General features: G+C 43.9%; 1 protein-coding gene across 1 annotated transcript; it reads right to left on the reverse strand.

Annotated features, from left to right (window-relative positions):
* Positions 1–352: 352 nt before the first annotated feature.
* Positions 353–12,033, reverse strand: LOC146967237 (ATP-dependent RNA helicase DHX8). Its single transcript, XM_085761844.1, has 23 exons — positions 11,848–12,033; positions 11,476–11,561; positions 11,278–11,350; positions 11,059–11,150; positions 10,546–10,652; positions 9,971–10,387; positions 8,853–8,997; positions 8,552–8,758; positions 8,377–8,464; positions 8,003–8,100; positions 7,632–7,779; positions 6,895–7,076; positions 5,883–6,077; positions 4,862–5,047; positions 4,563–4,773; positions 4,283–4,464; positions 3,467–3,607; positions 3,196–3,351; positions 2,523–2,660; positions 2,229–2,357; positions 1,511–1,707; positions 1,247–1,426; positions 353–780 (listed from the first exon to the last, which is right to left on the reverse strand). The coding sequence occupies exons 1-23, from the start codon at positions 11,957–11,959 to the stop codon at positions 561–563; spliced, it is 3,690 nt and encodes a 1,229-aa protein (XP_085617970.1). The 5' UTR covers positions 11,960–12,033; the 3' UTR covers positions 353–560.
* Between the last annotated feature and the right edge of the window lie 1,197 nt (positions 12,034–13,230).

Raw genomic sequence — 13,230 nt, forward strand, 5'->3', positions numbered from 1 at the left:
ACTCCCACATGCAGAAAAGATCACACCAAAATTCAACACTTTGATAAAAATGTATTTTATTGTGGACGTTTTCACAGCTTCACCAGTACGTATAGCAAAGAACAGTCTCGGATACACAGACAAGCGAGTGAACGTTGTCCCAGTTATAGTACAAAATCTATCAAACATAAAAGTTCCATCTTTATGGTCTGATCCCAAAGTAGTGAAGCATACAGGGACCGTTAAGATCGATTCAGGTCCCGATTTCAGTGTTACATGCTATTACAATGAACAGTCCAATTGTTTTGCAGCATCTCCTCACAGAAGATTAACCTTAAGAGTTTTTCCTTTTCCCTCTGGCTTTGAGCTATAAAAAAAAAAGTACATATCTCCATGTTTTCGAAAATTAAGACACTAAAATTCCCGCTAAACCCAGGCAGACGGTTAATTTAGGAACTACTGGGGGGAAATGTACAAAGTGTGCACCTGTAATAGATGGAGTGAATACACTGCTTGAGGTTGATTTGTCACGATCACACGCCCAGTGCTGGAAAAAAAGGCCGATACACAGATCTTTAACATCAACGCCGTCTGAAGGCGCGGGAGATTCTCCAGGCGTTGGGCTCCTCGTAGCGGTTGTACAGAGGCTCGAGCCGCTGCTGTTTCTTCTGCTTGCTGAGGCGCGTGGGGTCGGACACTTTGAAGAAGGCCGGAGAAAACTCCACCAGCCAGCGAGGGTCGATGGTGGTCACCTCTCGCATGTACTCCTTGGTGGTCAACACCAGCTCGTGGTAGACGACCCTGTGGAGAGGAGAGGACGAAAGTCAGAGGACTATTTTCACTGTGTCTTATTATATAAAGCAGTGTTTTTCAACCTTGGGGTCGGGACCCCACGTAGGGCCGCCTGGAAATAAAATGGGGTCGCCTGAAATCTCTAGTAATTGATAAAAATTATATATATTTGCATCCGAGGCTACGAGTGTGCTACATCCCTTTTTTTCCCTCTCTATATTTTTTTTTTAACCAAGTACTATTCTTTTTAAATTATGATTAAACACACCACACCCAGTCTTAAAAAAACTTGTATTCTATACTTTCACTTTCTTGAATATAAATCGAGTTCAAATAAAATGTAAAAATATCTGAGCTGGCGCATCTTGATTGGGGTCGCCAGAAATTTGTGATGTCAAAATGGGGTCACAAGCCAAAAAAGGTTGGGAACCACTGATATAAAGCTTATTATTTGTTAACGGAGGTGCTGTCGTACCACTCAGGCTGGCGGTTGAACAGAGCGCTGGAGGGGTGAATGTACACGACTTGCTGGTCTATTAGCGTCCTGTAGCCTTCTTGAGGATCCTTTTTGGCTGCGTTCCTGAAGAAACCACTGCAGATGGCCTTCTGGACGCGCACCGTGGCTTTTCCACAAGACACCACGTCGAGTTTGTGTCTAAAGAGAAGAGGAAGTTCATGAGAAACCTACAAGATCTGGATGAAATGTCACATTTTCTTGTCATTGCGACGTCCATCGTACCTGTCCATGATACCCAGCATCTGCTTGCGGATGTCCTGGGCTCGGCGCAGAGAGCGGGCCTGGATGAAGTTCTCGTAACACCAGGGGTTTGAGAACTTGTTGTTCTTCCAGGAGTTGTAGACGGCCAGCAGGGTCAGGTGATCGCCCTCAGGTTGGTGGAACTTGGCCTTCTTCTGGTCAGCCAAGGCCTGCTTGTCCTATTTTTTAAAAGAGGGGTCAAAACGAAAATGAATGAGCAAAGGTTTTGAACAAATCAACACATTGTATGATCTGATGTTTCCAGTGGAAAAACTGAGATGAAATGTTGTTGGACAAATTGTCTCCAAAGGACCAATAAACTGGTTCGTAGAATTACTGCGTAACAGCAGTAAAAGCACATTGAACAGTCTGCTCTGTGTCTGCGAGTGTGTAAAACCTGCACAACTTCAGAGACTAAAATTTCAACTTAATGATTCATTAAGACACAAGGAGCAGTTTCCATAAATATGTGTTTGGCTGTTTGTGAATCAACTTCAGACAAGATGTTTATAGGAGCAAATCAAAATCAAATCAAAGTTACAAGAATAATTCTGTGTACATGTAGAGAAAATAATGAAGAAATAAACGCTAAAAACTCTATATCCAGTGTTATTTAATACAAACGTCACTGTTTGTAGTCTCTCCATTGACAAGGAGCAAATGTAAAGCAAATATGTCATATATACTGCAATGAACATACCTTAGGCCTGTAGAAGACGTTCTGCACCGACAACATGGAGACGATGGTGAGCATCTCCTCGCTGCAGCCCAGATGGACGGACATGATCAACATCTTACACAGCATGGGCTCCAGAGGGAACTCGGCCATCTAGAACACAAATACACAGTAACATGTATCACACAGAGAAGAAGAGACAAGTGAAAGACAGAGTAGAGGAGATAAAGCAATGATTGATTCATTCAAATTGGATAAATGGGATCCTGTATAGATTTATCCAGCTGGTGTTTGCTGCAAAGTGAAAGAGTCCCTCACCCTTCGACCCAGCCGTGTGAGCAGACCTTCGTCGTCCAGAGCTCCCAGAGTGTAGAGCTGCTCCATGGCTGTGATCAGAGTCTCCATGGGAGGAGCGTCCATGAAGTCGAAGGACAGGAGGTCGTTGATGCCCATGGCCTGATGGGGGCAACACAAACACAGTCAGAGAGGAGAGAACGATGCTTTGTTAATGGGTTGAAACTCTTTGCTGCATTTTTCAACTGCATAAACTTTCTATTTTTATTTTTCCTTTAAACACTCACGCATGCACTTCGTTGATGAACCAATTACTTCTTATGGCCAAATTAAGTCATCACGGCCGGCCATAATCCTAAAACTATGATTAGTCTGACAAATAATTGGTTTGGTGAAACTTAATCATGATGCTTTAATTTAGTAATAAAGTAGCTCTGTAGCAGGAACATAAAATCTGACCTGTGACTTCATTTAAATGCACTCGGTGTCTCGTGCAGAATCACAGGGTCAATTATGGGACAGAAGGAGATATGTGTTGTTTTTTTTTTTAACAGTTCCTGTCTGAGTGGTGATAGAAGGTCCTCTGTGGCCTCTGAATACATAATTGTCCCCTTTTTTCCTATAAAATCTAATCTACATTCACAGCAGACAACGAGGTTCTGTGTGGGATAATGAGCTGCTCTCGGTGACGCTGTACCTTCAGAGACAGCACGGTGCTGGCCAGGTTAGTTCTCTGGATCTCAGGCACGTTGGTGGTCAGCATCTCGTCTCTGTAGGCTCTCTCCGTGTAGAGCCTGTAACACTTCCCCGGGCCCGTTCTGCCGGCTCGACCTGCCCTCTGCTTGGCCTGAGCCTGACGTTGGACAGAGGAAACAAAACAGGAGTCACTGAATTGCCGTCATTGGTTCAGATCTTAGTTTTACGATGCCAGAAAGAAAACAGGTATTGTAATGTGGGTGTTGTTGTACCTGTGAGATGGGAGTGACCACAAGTTGGTCGATACCGGTCTTAGAGTTGTAAACCTTCTGCTTGACAAAGCCGGGGTCCACCACATAGTAAATACCATCGATTGTTAGAGACGTCTCTGCGATGTTCGTAGCAATGACCACCTGAAGGAAATAAAAAGAGGGAACAAAGGTCATTCTACATTAGATCTGAAGCCAAACAAAAATATACAGTTTGATTATTTCATGCTAAAATCATATACAGTTTGATTATTTCATGCTAAAATCATTGCCTATCATTGTATGTTTCATAGTGTGACTTTTGTAAGAAATTAGACGCTTCTTATCCTCAAAAATTAAATCCAATACAAAAAGCTGAGCTGAAGCTTGATGGGATGAAATGCACAAACCACCAAAACACAATAAAGTGAATATTTAAAGGGGTAGTTCATAATTTTGGCAAATTGGTCCATTGCCATAATCCCTATAGTTTTAGCAGTAGGTTCGTTACCTTTAATTGTCGGTGCAAGCTATTTTTAGAACGGCGGAGCCGAGCCGCGAGCTGCTCAGAGCTACGCTACGGAGGCTAATGGGATTTCTTGGTTTCCCTCATCAAACTCATCAAATACACAATCCAACAACTCCAAAACGCTCTGGTGGACAAGTTGTGACCTGCACATTCACCACGCTATGAGATAATAACAGAACGTTACGAGACAGAGTTGTTTTGGAGGTAAAAGCAGAGACTGCTTGCTGAAAAACTGCCCGTGACGGGAGCGTGCATCAGCGATTTTGCATGATTTTTTTATATTTTCAATGTGTTGAACTAGGTGTAGGCACCTTTCTGCTGCCTGGAGGTGCAGGGTCAAAGATCCTGGTCTGCATCTCACTGGGCAGGGCAGAATAAACCGGCAGAATGATGAGTTCAGGAACATCGGGCCCCAGAGACTTCATCCTCTCGTACAGGATCTCACAGGCCGTGTCGATCTCCTCCTGACCCGTCAAAAACACCAGGATGTCACCTGCACAGAGACGAAGGAGACACAGAACGTTGTCGTCATGGACCGATGCAAGAGTCTGGCAGAGAATCTAGATTTAGATTTTATAATAAAAGTCACACCTGGAGGCTCGGTTAAATGGATCTGCATGACGGTGATGAGGCTGGCGTCCAGGTAGTCCGTCTCAGGCTCCTTGGTGTAGAGAACCTCCACTGGATACGTTCTGCCTGGGATGGTGAAGATGGGAGCTTCGTAGAAATACTGAGAGAACTTCACGGCGTCCAGCGTGGCCGACGTGACGATGAGCTTCATGTCCGTGCGTTTCTGTACGGTCTGAAAAACAGCAACCATAGTTAGTATCTTCTTAAACCTTTCCTCTCCACAGAAGGTGAATGTGTGAGTCTGCGCTCGTCTCTCTCACCTTCTTGAGCAGACCGAAGAGAACGTCAGTGTGGATCGTCCTCTCGTGGGCTTCGTCCAACATGATGATGGCGTACTGTCCCAGCTCAGAGTCGATCAGACACTCTCTCAGCAGCATACCGTCCGTCATGTACTTGATGACCGTCTCGGGGCTCGTGCAGTCCTCAAATCGGATGGTGTAACCCACCTGGAAACAACGAAAACAACAACGCGATTTAACACAGATGCCTAAATGCCTTCTTAAAAGGATACTTCACCCAAAATCAATAATTCACCAATCATCTACTTACCGTCATGCCAAGGAAGGGTCTGGAGAACTTTCAGAGTCATTAAAACGCTTTTGGAGTTCCAGGGGGGGTCCGGCTGGCAACGGATTTTCATATAATGGAGGCGGATAGAGTTCACTTTTGAATCGTCCAAAACACACACTATGAAACATCCAGACACCTCCATACTGCTCATCTGTACTGACCCAAGTGTCCTGAAGCCGCCACATGAAAAAGTTGTTCGGAAAAAATTAATTTGATCTCTGTTTTTAGCCTTGTTGTAGTAGTAGCTCCGAGATTTGCTGAGATTTGCTGAGATTTTCTCGCACAGCCACTGGGAGCTACTGCTACAACAAGGCTAAAATCAGAGATCAAATAATTTTTTTCTGAACAACTTTTTCATCTCGCAGCTTCAGGACACTTGGGTCAGTACAGACGAGCAGTATGGAGGTATCTGGATGTTTCATAGTGTGTGTTTTGGACGATTCAAAAGTGAACTCTATCCGCCACCATTATAAGAAAATCCGTTGCCAGCCTGACCCCCCCCTGGAACTCCAAAAGCGTTTCGATAATCCAAAAGTTCTCCAGACCCCTCCTTGGCATGACGGTGAGTAGACAATTGGTGAATTCTTGATTTTGGGTGTAGTATCCCTTTAAAACACCACGTAGCTGTGATTCAACAGCACATATGGAGGGGGAAAAAAAACAAAAAACAAGATGTGATGCAACCAGATCTCAGGCAGGTGAATCACTGACCTCCTGTCCTAGACAGCAACCGTACTCCTCTGAGACTCTCTTGGCCACCGACATGGCGGCGACACGACGGGGCTGCGTACAGCCGATCTTCCCCCGGGTGGTGTAGCCCGCCTCCGCCAGGTACTGAGTGATCTGCGTGGTCTTACCGGAGCCGGTTTCTCCGATCACAATCAGGATCTGGTTGTCGTGAACAGCCTGTGACGGGATCAATAAGAAGACAGAGAAAGTTACAAGCAGGCATTTTGACTTTTGCGTTTGTGTACATTAGGGCTGCAGCTATCGATTCTTTTTGTAATCGATTAATCTAGCACTTTATTGATCGATTAATCGGATTTTTTTTTTGCGTTTTTAATCAACCAAAACAAAAAAAATGATGTGGCTTTGAATGATCAAGCATTTGGCTCCAAAAAGCCCATTTATTGCAAGTGCCAACAGTTAACTTACTGTAAGTTTAAACATACAACATTACAGCTGAGGACTGCACATTTGCTCCTTGAGTATAATGATCCCAAACTTTAGATGATCTCTCTGCCGTTCACGGACATCCCGACTCTCCGCCATTGCGGCGAGTTTATCACGTGCTAGTGGTATGTTTCCTTAACAACGGCCCGTTTGGAACAATATCCCTGAGCGTCATATAACGAGGCTTCGAGCCAGAGTTTTTGCCTCGAGCTATTTTTGTAATCGAGTTAATCGAGTAACTCGATGAATCGTTTCAGCCGTAGTGTACATGAGAAACAAAACTGAGCTGCGCTGCTGCGGGGACTGTCTGACATCACATTTCATCAGCAGCAGAGGAAAACACACTCCACAAAGACGAGGACTGGAGCTAAAAATCTGGTCATTTACATCTGGCAGCTGTTTTCATTAGATGCTTGAATGTACTTAAGCATCAACATCTGCGTGTTAGAGGATAATCACATTTACAGCGCAGCCTAATCAGAGTCAGTTAAAAAGTCCCGTGTGAAGCATCTGAGTAAATGTCTGTTTGAGTTTCTGAACCGTGACGGACCTGAATGAGCTGCTCCTTCAGCTTGTAGATGGGCAGGCTCTCCCTCTGCTCCAGGATGGAGAGCTGGGTCTTCTTTCCGTAAGAGGCCTTGTTGCCCCCAAAGGCGTGTTTCTTCCACTCTGGGATGTCGTTGGGCATCATGCCAATGCCTCTCATATTGGCTGCAATCTGTCTGCCGTCAGCTGTGGAGGAGAACCAACGTGGTAATGAACAAAAAAGCTAAAAAAAAAAAAGAAAATCTCACCGCCACAGATCTGCATTGTTGTGGCAGGATAATGCCCACCCTTGGAAACTGTTTGACCACCTTGGGGCTATAGAGGGCATGCAGACACACAATGAACCATGGGAAATGACTCCATCCGACCAGATCGAGGACTGCAGGAAGCCAGATAAGCATCTCTAGTGCTGGCAGCCCTGAGGGGCACTGTCTACTCTCCTGTCATGGAGGAAGTATCATGCCTGACTGAGACTTGGCTGTGGTTTATGTGAAGGAGGCCTCACACACAGACTGTGTTTCAACATCGACTCCCAATATCTAAAGCTCAAGTGCCAAAAGGAAAGATAAAACTAAAAAAATACATTAAACAAACTCTGGAGGCCGATATGAGATATTAAATATGTTTGTTTCGAGCCAGCAGATGTTTTTAGGGCTATAAACTGATCTGATGAATCACGCTTTAGCATCAACATCTGTGACTTATACATGACTTCATTTGCACAGCTAATGGGTTTCTTACCGTCTGGCAGAGGGTCGACCCAGTGTTTATTCAGCCCCATGGGGATGGAGTCCATCTCCGCCTCACGTGCAGCCTGCTTCAGCTCTCGTCTCTCTTTGGCCAGAGCGCTCTGCATCATGGCCGCCTGGGACAGAGAGCCATCTGGATTCTACGGACAGAAGAGGGAGAAACACAGGAGACACTGAGAGTGTGTATTTTAAATGGGATTATACATGGTTTTTATGTTCATGTGTGTTGGTGCAGCATCCAAAAATAATGTTTTTTCCGTTCCCATTTATTCCACAAAAGGAACACTGAAATTTAACACACTGAATTGCTCAATAAATGATTTATTTACAGTATATAATGATGTATGTTGAGGTGTAATGTACCTTAACAATCTTGACAGGGCTCATGTCCATGCTTTGTTTGGTGTGTCCCCTCAGGAAGGGAGGTTCCTCTTCCACCAGCTCAATTTCCAAGTCTTCATCTAAATGAGAATAATAACAATAATAATTTTATTTATAGAGCACCTTTCAAAACAAAGTTACAAAGTGCTTAACAATAAAATGGTTAGTACAATTTAAAATTCATGACAGTATAACATTAAAATATAGGAATACAGAATAAAAAACTAGAAAGAATCAGTTTAAGAAGGCCAGACAATAAAAGTGAGTTTTAAGAAGTTATTTAAAACAGCAGTGTTTCCCATTAATTAACTGATATTTAACTGGTTGTGTGATTGGAGGATGAACGAATCTCTTACCCTCCTCATCATCAACTTTAGGAAGGATTCCCGTCTCGTCGTCAAAGTCAGGGAACTCTTCTTTGGACAGCACGTTGGCAGCGATCATCTGTGAGGAGACAAGTCAGGGTGAGTTTTGGCCCGAGGATAAAATAAACTTTGTGAAGATAAAGTAATCCATACGACATGAGCTCACCTGTTTGATCTCCCACTTCTCTGGGTCGGAGATCTTGGTGAGCCTCTTGCGCTCCAGCGTGTCGTCCTGCTCCAGCTCGGGGGCGTGGCCCAGGTTCAGGTTGCTGGGCCGGTCGGGGTTCCTCATGGTGATCTCCTCCCCTCCGTCTGGACCCACGTTCCTCCTCCTGTTGGGGTTCAGGTCTTCTCCCGTCTCCTGGTCCACGTCCTGGTAAAATACAGGAGTGAGGAATCAGAAAACTGTCATGCATCCAGTGGAAGGAATAGGTGAACAAACAGCCAACCGGTGAATGTTGTCTTACCTTCATACTGAGGCTGGTCTTGGAGCCGGTGAACGACAGAACCTTGATTTTGACTCTCTGGCCTTTGCTGACGACATCCGCCACGTTGGCCACTCGTCCTTCTCTACGCAGCTCTGAGATGTGAACCAGACCCTCCCATCGCTTCCTACATGAGGAGAACAACAACACAGACTACGTTTACATGCAGTCAATAACCCGGTTGCGCATGGCCATGTAAACACCAATAACCCTTCTGAAAAACCTGAATATGACCCATGGGTTACTCCTTTTCTAACGCGAATATTTGGTCATGTTTACTATCGGGATATCCCCATCGAAAGGAACATTAAAGCAGAAGTAAGCTGAATATTTGTGTTAATATAAGTCTTAAATAGTTATATCTTCTGACGGCAATCACTTATATAGAGTGTTTGGTCTGAAACACGGGTCTGTCAGTCACTCTGCTGTAAGCCGAGGAGAAACGTCTTGTATACTTCCTTGTATCCTACAACCTTTATCCAATGAGGAGAGAGAACGGCATGAAGGACTGTGTGTGCAGCCAAGGGATGCGCGTGAATGTGGTGACGTAGGGACGAGGACCAATAGATCCATGACGAGGGCGGGGACTGCTAACTAACGAAGTTAGCCAAAATGACCAGATCGCTTCCTTCTGCTTTAATTTGTGTTCTGCGCATGTTTTATTTACAAGGAATCGTGGTCTTTTGAGCACAGGAACTACTTGTTGTAAATTATACAAATGATATTATATTGAAGACAGGCGTACAGGTGTTTAATCAGCACCTTTTAAACTTGTAATAAATAAATTTGTGCTCCGGCCACAGACTGTAGGCTCTAGCTCTTTCCTTCGGTCAGATGGGCCGGACTGAATAACCTGACCGAACGTGCAACTACATTTTAACAACAAGCCCAGAAACCTGCAAGCTGCAACATATTTACAGAAAAACAAGCCCAAAGTTGCTTATAATAAGCATACTTGTCCATACGCCGCTGTTTTGATCGGGATATCCCAATTGATTACAATTACCAGTATACACCTTAACCCAAATATTGACTGCATGTAAACATAGTCACAGTTGACTTAAAGTTGGGTTAAAGCCCTTTGGTGACTCTGTACTGACCTCAAACCCTCCAGCTGAACAAAACATCCAAACTGCATGATGCTGGTGACTTTGCCGTTGTAGATGTCTCCAACAGACGGCTCCTCCGGTGGAGGCCGGTCCACGTGTTTGTCCTTCCAGCGGTCAGAGTCTCTGTCTTGGTCTTTTCTGGGGCTCGGGGAACGCTCTGACCAGCGGGATGACTTGTCTCTTCTTTTGCCGCGGTCTCCGTCTCTGTCTTTATCTTTTTCTCTGTGACGATCGCGGTCTCTGGAGCGAGACCTGGACCTGGAGCGTGATCGAGAACGATGTCTTCGCTTTCTGTCTCTGTCTCTATCTCGGTGTCTGTCCCGGTCACGATCCCTGTCCCTGTCTCTGTGTCGGTCTCTGTCTCTGCTTCTGCTGCGACTTCGACTGTGGCGTCTGCTCTTCTCAGACCTTAATGAATAATTGGGAAAATTAAACATCTGAAGCTGTTAACATGTAGCAAAGCAGTCCAATTCACAAAATAAACTTCATAGCAGGGTGCTTAATATACCAAACTTTATTTTCAAGAAGGAAAATAAAATGATGACTTGTGTCTTCAGTCATCTTACCTGCTCTTGCTGCTCTTTGTGTCTGTCCCACTCACACTGGGCATAAACATCTCCAGCTCTTTCATGGCATCAGCTGCGACTTTCACATCGTCTTCATCTAGAAGCTTCTGAAGGAGACAAACACAAACAGCCTTTCCTTTAGCTTTCCTTCCCAAAGTGCATTCGCAAGAACATTAATTATATGTAGCCAACTCAGAGGCAAACAGTAGGTGAAATGGTACTTGAATGCCGCCCAAGCCAAGCGAGTACTCGAGTACTCGGATATCGGCTACAGCCCTAATGCAAATACATCAAAAGATGCATAGAGACAGGAAACAACATAAAGTGTCAAGACTAACTTCTCACATGAGAAAGCAATACATGTACACGAGGTGCAATGTAAAATATTCACAAATTCAAATCACAGTCCACACTTAAATATACAGCATCACACATTTGCCAGAAAGAGAAAGTAAAAAACATTATTACAAGCACAAATAGATATTATCTATAAAAAATGTTAATATTACATACCTTTGGTGCTGGATCATTTGCTCTACAAAGTGCTGGAAACAGCTCCTTCAGCTTCTCCTTTTCTGACTTCGGCTTGACCAAAGCCTCAGAGGCTGAGGGTGGGATGAATATTAATTTATAATCAGTTTTATTAATACTGTAAATAAGTATGCCAGCAGTGACTTCTGTGACGTACATACTGTCAAAGAAAGACCACCAGGACCAGTAACATGAACTTACCTTTGCTTGTAGATGCCTTGGATGGTGGCCGCATAGTCTGAATGAGCCTGAGCAAATTACCGATGAGTGAATCCTATAAATAAAAAACAAATCAAAGCGATCAGTTCAATTAGCCGAGGTAGCTAACTGCTAGCTCACATCACATCAACAACTCATCATGACTGTTAGTGCAGCAATAACATTTTACTTCCGACTTACAGTGAATTCGGCTCCATTTTGAAGCAAAAGCTCTTTGAATCCATCAATGGTCGGTTGTTTTTCTGCGAGGCTGATGACAAACTCAGCTACGATACGGAAGAATAAAACAGTTAACAGTGAGTGACACGTTAACCTCCAAAGTTTGACAATACGAAACAAGAAATGCTGTTATTGACGATAAGTTACCGCGAGAGTAAAACATCAATTCAACGTTACATAAAACAGTTAGGAAATACTTTAATCTGTTTAGAAAAGACGCAACTTTACGGTGATATTAGATTAAAAACTGTAGCTTGTCGGCTAACAACAGCTAGTTAGCAGCTAGCCGAGACGTGGTCGCTCTTCTCCGCCATTAAAAAAAAGATCACTCACCCAAATCCTTGTCACTTATTCCGAGATGGTTGTCGAGCTCGGTGCAGACCTTTGACACCAGCGACAAATATTCAAGCTGCGATAGCTCGTCAACTCCTCCAGCCTCTGCCATCCTCCACGAGTCTTGTTGTTTTTGTTCGGAGGAGCCAGTAACAGCTAAACGACGGCAGACATGTTGGATGTGGGCAACTTCCGCTTCCGTCTTTAATAACGGAAACACGTCACCACGGGGTTTCCTGGCCTGCCCCTGCTCTCCGCACGATGGCGCTAAAATTCCTAATAATGTGTAGTGCATGTCACCGCGCCGTTCATTTCTCTATGATTTCTCTAGCCCAGGGGTGTCAAACTCACTTTAGATACAGTCAGAGAATTTAGACTGGCTCTGATACAGTGCAATTTGTCTCAAGTGTGCCGGACCAGTAAAATAACAGCATAATAGCCTATAAATAACGAGAACTCCCATTTTCCCCCTTTGTTTTAATGCAATGAAATTAAGATATTCAGGCTACATAGGATAATGAACTATCCTCTGTAGCCTATTTGTAGCCTACATATCTTTATTAACATTATTGTGACGAACCAACCTGAAATTTCTTGAGAAAAATGTCTGCAATTTCAACAATAGCCCACTATTTTTTTGTGGCCCATAGGCCGTATATTTGACACATCTGCCCTGGTAGGCTACATGTGAGGTGTTTTACTGCGGAAACTTCAATTTGTCAGCTTGGTTTAGGTGACAGACAGTACAAATCTGTGATGATCCATCAAGTCAAAGGTGTCTAAGGGAGGGTTCACACTGAGCGGGTGCTGCAGTTATTTCATGTGGGTAGATACAGTGCATTAAAGTGTATAAAGGTACCAGGGGCAGGATATTTATGGTGCAACTGAGCAGAGTTGCATGTAGCACATTAAAGTACATGGTTTGCACACAGGGGGGGTTGAGAGGAAAGGGGTAAAGAGTTCATGCTGAATGGAGGTCTTAATTGGTGAGAGGTCACATCATCGCCATCAACCTCCTATTTATCTTCTCTGGTTTATTACATAAGCAGAAATGAAACAAAAGAAACTGCAGAAATACAAAAAAAAAATCAATATATCATTAGCCTACTGCATTAATTTGCCTACAAGAAATGATAAGCTGCAAGGGAGAGTGGAGAAGGAAAATTGTTTTCACACATGCATGATCAGTTTTAATGCAAAACAGGAGGAGATATGATTAATTAAGATAATTCTATTGTTGAGAAGCTGTAGGCTAAGTAAAAAACCCCACTTCACGTAGACAGATCAAACTCACAGCGTCTGAAAGATTTTCCACAAGTTGTTCCATATGTTTAAAAATAGGACTGAATGTACAGCCTCTATATTTTTCTCCATTTTAGGCTC

This window comes from Trachurus japonicus, chromosome 19, assembly GCF_045865225.1.
Source record: "Trachurus japonicus isolate A0001 chromosome 19, Traja_1.0".
Classification (NCBI taxonomy): domain Eukaryota; kingdom Metazoa; phylum Chordata; class Actinopteri; order Carangiformes; family Carangidae; genus Trachurus; species Trachurus japonicus.

Bases quoted from the DNA above. Each gene is read 5' to 3' on its own strand.
- LOC146967237 (XM_085761844.1), bottom strand. From the start codon at position 11,959: ATGGCAGAGGCTGGAGGAGTTGACGAGCTATCGCAGCTTGAATATTTG. The intron at 11,562-11,847 runs GTGAGTGATCTT...TCCGTATCGTAG, and splicing joins AATAAGTGACAAGGATTTGG to CTGAGTTTGTCATCAGCCTC. The intron at 2,358-2,522 runs GTGAGGGACTCT...TTTGTGTTCTAG, and splicing joins TCACACGGCTGGGTCGAAGG to ATGGCCGAGTTCCCTCTGGA.